Source organism: Charadrius vociferus, unplaced genomic scaffold (assembly GCF_000708025.1).
Source record: "Charadrius vociferus isolate BGI_N301 unplaced genomic scaffold, ASM70802v2 scaffold32, whole genome shotgun sequence".
Classification (NCBI taxonomy): domain Eukaryota; kingdom Metazoa; phylum Chordata; class Aves; order Charadriiformes; family Charadriidae; genus Charadrius; species Charadrius vociferus.
The window spans coordinates 5731421-5737336 of record NW_009647856.1 but is presented as its reverse complement, the minus strand read 5'-3'; the positions used below and the strand labels follow the sequence as shown (position 1 = coordinate 5737336).

General features: G+C 43.7%; 1 protein-coding gene across 1 annotated transcript in view; it reads left to right on the top strand.

The window, feature by feature from the left end:
* Positions 1-4724: 4724 nt before the first annotated feature.
* HSPA14 (heat shock 70kDa protein 14) overlaps positions 4725-5916 on the top strand; it is a 15706-nt gene continuing 14514 nt past the window's right edge. Inside the window, 1 exon segment of the mRNA XM_009883005.1 lies at positions 4725-4856. Coding sequence (XP_009881307.1) covers positions 4725-4856 — 132 coding nt within the window.

Genomic DNA, 5916 nt, shown 5'->3' with positions numbered 1-5916 from the left:
TTCCTGTTGGTTTGGCTCATTTCTTCACTTCTCACTTTTATTATGACTGTAAGTTCTTGGAACAGATCTTGTCCTTTTGCTCTGTGGTTGAACACCACTCAGAAGAATAACCTCTGGGCATGAGAACAGGCCAGGAAAATCCCCAAATGATAACCTGGGAAAGCCCAGAGCTGAAAATGCAGCATATGCTTCTTCAAAGGGTAGGCCCATGGAAGAGTCGTTGCTGCAGATGTATCTGCTGAAATTGGCCTAAAGCTTCTTCTTGGTGGAGTGGGACTTGTCCCTTTTCAGCTACGAGAAAGCAGTTCGTCTTCTGCAGCAGCTCTTCTACGAAGACCTCAGGGATTCCCCTCACGCTTCCAAAGAAGTGTGGAGTCCCTGCAGCACGAGTGATTAACATCAGCGCGTGGAGAGATTTTACAACACAAACCACACAATTGCACAAATCTCCTGCGATAGGATCAGTCGATATAATGTGTCCCAACTGCCTGGACCCCATGCCTGCCCTGAACAAGAGGTCTTTCAGTCTCCATAAGCACGTGTAGCTTTCCACAGAAGGGACAGCTATTCTTTCAGAGGCAGCTATCTGGACCCAGGTCATTATAACCAAAACATCACACAGTCAAAAATATTGGCTGCCTGAAATACCTCTGAAGCCCTGAAGTTGTTACTAAGGGAGAACAGCGAGGCTGGCTGTTCATCGGCAGTGCAGCCTCCCTCCTCTGCATCCCTGGCCTTTCCCAATTTCGGTCTGGAAAGGTGGAGGGGGATTTCAGTGTATCTGTTCAGTCATCAGCTGACGAGCTGCCAACAACTATGTTAATTTTCCCCTGTTGTAATAGGCCATTTAGGGCCCCAGCCAATGACCAGGGAAGCTGCTGGAAAGAGTCCCACTGATTTCAATGGCCGTTCAACAGCATGCAGCCGTATACGAAGAAAATTCAACACAGATCCTCCAAATCCGCTTCACACAGCCCATGGGACTGTCCTCTGTTTCTCGTCATTATCATTATTATTGTCATTACTGGATTTGAATTAATGCCAGTGAGTGCAGATGGACAGAGATTTTTATCGATCAGAAATTCTGTCATTTAACTGGGACTCTCTCAGAACTTAAAAAAAAGGAGAATGGTTCCAGATGCCGCTCTTTTCCTTTTGCATCCCCACAGCTGCTGACCAGCTATGGTGTCCACAGCAAAATCTGAATTTCTTTTAAGTGAATTGTAAAATCTGTCCAAAAATTCTCTACGTACTGCAACAAGAAAATAAAAACCTTAAGCTGAACAGCAGAAACTGGTAAAGCTGCCAAAGGAATGTTAACAAGTTAGCTAAAGACAAGGATCATTAACACTTAAAAAAAAAAAAAAAAAAAAAGAGACTGCTCTGTAGTTAAAAAAAAAAGTACTCTAATTTCATCTTTTAGCTTTATAGATAACAGTGGGTTTGTGGGAAAGGAAATCGTTCTGTCAGCTCTGCATGGATCCCATTAACACTTTTTTAATAAAAGGAGCTCAGAATCTATCACCACTTTGATCTCAGTTCAATCAAGCTAATCTTAGCGTTGGTTTTAACATGGACATTTAATTGTGTTTAATCACCTTCTGCAAAAATCAATTTAGTTGACATGATACTGACCAGGACTGGTCAGCAGAGATAAGGAAGAGCTATGTTCTAGCTACTCCATCCTATTACACTCACCTCTAAGCAGACAACTAATTAATGTGGTTATCCTCACAACACCCTTGGGAGGAAGGGAAAATGCTACTCTTGGTTGTTTTTTTCTTTTTTTTCAGATGAAGAACTCAAGACACAGTAAAATTAGATTACTTCCTCAAGGTCACATAGTAAATCTCTGACAGTGCACAGAATGAACTTCTTGTTTCAAGCTGGCACCCTCACCCTTAAATCAGTTCTTTGCATATAATTAAGACATCTGTCGCTAACTGACCTGATGTTGATCACCACCTATTCTGGTAGTTGTCTCTTCTTAAACTGCTACTAGTTTAAACACCGTTCAGTTTTTTATTGAACTTGCCCTACGCAGTATAAACTTCATGCCGGTGCTCAAGGAACACAAGGTTTTCCACCCAGAGCACAGGAATATTCTACCACGGAGCTTGCTTGGAAAGCTCTGGGATTGCCTCATGGCAACCTTTGTAATTCATGTCATAACTTAGGTCTGCATTATTAGTCATAATATTTTATATTTAGAGAGCATCATCCAGCCAAGGATCTCAGGAAACATCCTATCTAATATTAAAAACTTTCAACATTCCTGCAAGGTGAATTTGACATATTTTAGGAGACGGAAAAACTGGGACATGGAGAGGAAAAGGGCCAAAATTTTAAAAGGAATTTATTTGAAGATTTTTTTATCATTTTCCTTAGGGAAAAAAAAAAAAAAAAACAAACATTTGTATGTATGTTTAAAAGTTCTCAGACTTGACCAGAGTAATAAAGTTGTTCAGCCAACCATGACCATCATAGATGTGCCTAGAGATGATAGTGCCTGATACAATCTACAGCAATTCTCAAAACAGCAATCAGAATATTACGCATTTCTCTTTTTATTAACACAGACTATACGTGCAATTATCTGTGGCATGTTTATTCTTACTCTAAAGAAAATCATACATATTTGATTTTCATAATGGCCAACAAAGTCTTGTCAAAGGTGACCTGTCCTTGTTCTCAGTTCTAGCTATGAAGTGTGTTTGCTGTGTTTAATAAGCCTTTCGTGCCTCCTTACTCCTGTAAAGAATAATCCACAACTGGCTGAATGACAGCAGAGAAGAACTGTACCTGAGTAACTTCGAAGAGGTTTCTATCTTTAGGACAACGCTGCTTCCAGACAAACTGCATCAGCTGGAGTCATTGTCCGATTCCCTCGGGATACCTCAGCGTGGGTCAGCAGCTCATCCAGTGAACACTGATCAATGTCCCAGGTACAGGTTGGGGTTTGGTTGTTTTGGGTTATAAGAAAACCGGATTTTTCCTACTTTGTGTCTCGAGATTGTGATGTGGAGCGCAATAAAGGATGGTTTATTTTGCAGGCGCTCAAAGTTTTTTTAAAAAGAGAAAGAAAACTAACATTCTTGACTTACAAGCAAAACCAAACAGATTTTATATGCTTTATGTCATCTAAAATACAAAAAAAAACCAACCAACCACCTTGGGATATTCTCTAATAAGCACTCTGGTGTGAGTAGAAAAAAAAAAAGAAAACCTGGCTTCAAGTTTACTGCAAACCTACTGAGCTGCCAAACAGACCGAACGGTGCAGATGAGTTGTAGCATTGCGATTACATGCTGCGTTTATGCCACCTACAGGCATTAACGCCAGCCTCTCAACGGGATTGCCTGCCAAGCTCTCTTTGTACTTCTTTTTTGGGCTGCTGTGGGAAGACTCCACAGCAGTCAGCCCTGACCTTTGACGCATAAAAACATTCTATTCAGCTTATTAAAAACTAACAAAAGTATTTAATTAATCTGATCCACTAACTGAACTTGCCTCTTCCCTATCACTTGGGTACTGTGGCTATGAAGCAGTGAGGATACAAAAATGAACTTTATCAAGTGCCTTTTGTAATGAGTGGCAAGTGCTACAGCAAACCCAGAAATAGCCTACAGCCTCCACCAAAACCCAGCAACTTTGGGGGTATTCCTGCACCCAAAAGAAGCAATGCAATTATTTGGGGGGATTTAGGTAATGAGTTTGAGCAGCCTCTTTTTATGCAAAAAAAAAAAAAAGCTCACAGATGCTTTTATGAAGGCAAGCGATGGGAATGGAAGTTTTCCATCAGTAAGACGTCAGCATCTCCAGTAGGTCTGTACAGTCTCATGCTGTCTTGGGGAAGAGGCTGGTTTTTGAAGCCAGGAGGGAGGTGCCACCTGGAAGACCACAGTCCAGGTCCCCCCCCCCTGCAGCCAGGCTGTCCCACAGCTCTCCTGAGAATCGACTTCACTGGCTCTGTTCGCATCCCGTGGCCGGAGATATCACAGGCCACGGACTTGCAGCTGCCATCTCTAGCCCCCTTGGAGCTTCGTTCCTGAGAATTAAGTCAGAACACGCACAAGATAATTAAAACAAGTTCTCTCATCCTTCTTTCCTCACCCCAAGGGACATTTTAGGGTATATATTATTTACCAGCCACGAAATGGTCTGTTACTCAATAGAGACACTTGCTTCCACTTTAAGTAACTCAGCAGATGTTACTGCCTTTTTGCCATAATCTGTGATTTTCCTGCATCCAGCCTGCTACAGACAGTGCCAGGAGGATCCCTTTTTGCATTCAAGCCTCTCAGGCTGCCTGCAAGCTCTCAGTACAGAAAGAAGTTGGGCAAGCTCACGCGGCACTGTGCTAACAGCTGGTCTGATGGTGGCAGATCTTCTTTTTTTTTGATGGCCAAGAGATGTGCCACAGACTGGAAAAGAAGGGGCAGCTCTGATGCTCTGAAGGTTTGGGCCACTGGTTTGTCAGCTGCGAGATAATACTAAGAGGTTTCAGCAGAGTACGTGGCTAAATCAGAGGTGAGTTTGTTGCAGGGGGAGCATTGTGGGTTTGTTTGGTGTAGGTACCTGAAGATGTGCAGGACCCTTCTTCTCATTTCATTCCCCCATTTAAAGAGAAGCCAGAAAGGAGCGACAACTTGGACACACTTCAAAGGTATTGTTTTCAGTTGCGCAAGTTTTGCCTTTATCAACACTGCGATCGTCTCCCAAGCATGCAGTGCCGGCAGTCTGAACTCCAGCCTTTGGTCAGACTTCAGCAAGCTCGATTCCTGAAAGGAAGACTTAAGAAGCCCCAGGATCAGTTTTGGGGACACAAAATCCATTTCCGACTTCAGATAGCTCCTGTAACCTCTATGTCATCTCCATCCATTCTTTTAACCCTCCCACATATCATATACAATGTAAGGATAAGGACAATCTTTACTTCGGAATGATGCAGTGAGACGGTACGGCACAGCATTTAGACTTCCTATGGAGTTGAGAGGCAAATGAGGACCCAAACCTGCAGAAGTGCCGTCACCTTTGCAGTGAGAGGACCCAAAGCTGCACATGAGGTGACCTGCTCCCTGTTAAGGCACACAGAGAACTTTGCTGAGCCCATTACAGGGCCACCTGAAATACAAGGAGTCTTCAACACGGCTTTTTTCTCCTGGAGAAAAGGAGGCTCAGGGGAGACCTTATCGCTCTCTACAACTATCTGAAAAGAGGTTGCAGAGAGGTGTGAGTCGACCTGTTCTGTCAAGCAACAGGTGACAGAAGAAGAGGACATGGCTTCAAGTTGCGCCAGGGGAAGTTTAGATTGGGTATTAGGAAGAATTTCTTTACTGAAAGGGTCATCAGGCACTGGAACACATTACCCAGGAGGGTGGTGGAGTCCCCATCCCTGGAGGTATTTAAGGGTCGTGTAGATAGAGTGCTGAGGGACATGTTTTAGTTGTGGTATTGTCAGTGTTAGGTTAATGATCAGACTAGATCTTACAGCTCTTTTCCAATCTAGAAGATTCTGCAATTCTGTAACATGACGATGGTGGCTCTCCTCAGGATGAAGTGAATTCTGTGTGAATGATGTTAAATTCCCCCAGGATTCACCAAAAATAATTCCCGAACCCCCCCGCTGCCGTGCTAATGCCAAGATGGATTTCTCCAATAGAAGTGCTACGTAACGTTCCGCTGAGCTTTTCAGACGTTGGTCACGCCTGGTTGGATTCCGCAAAATCGGCGCTTCAGCTCGGCTGCTTCACTAAGAACTAGGGCACCTGGATGAAAAAATATTTACAGTCTCCACGTGCTTCATTGCCTGCAATTAAACCGTGAGAGACGCCACCGACGTGAATCACACGCGTGAAACAGCCCCGTCCGCCTGTCTCCATTTTAACCTCCCTTTCCTCAGCGGTGGGGCCCTCC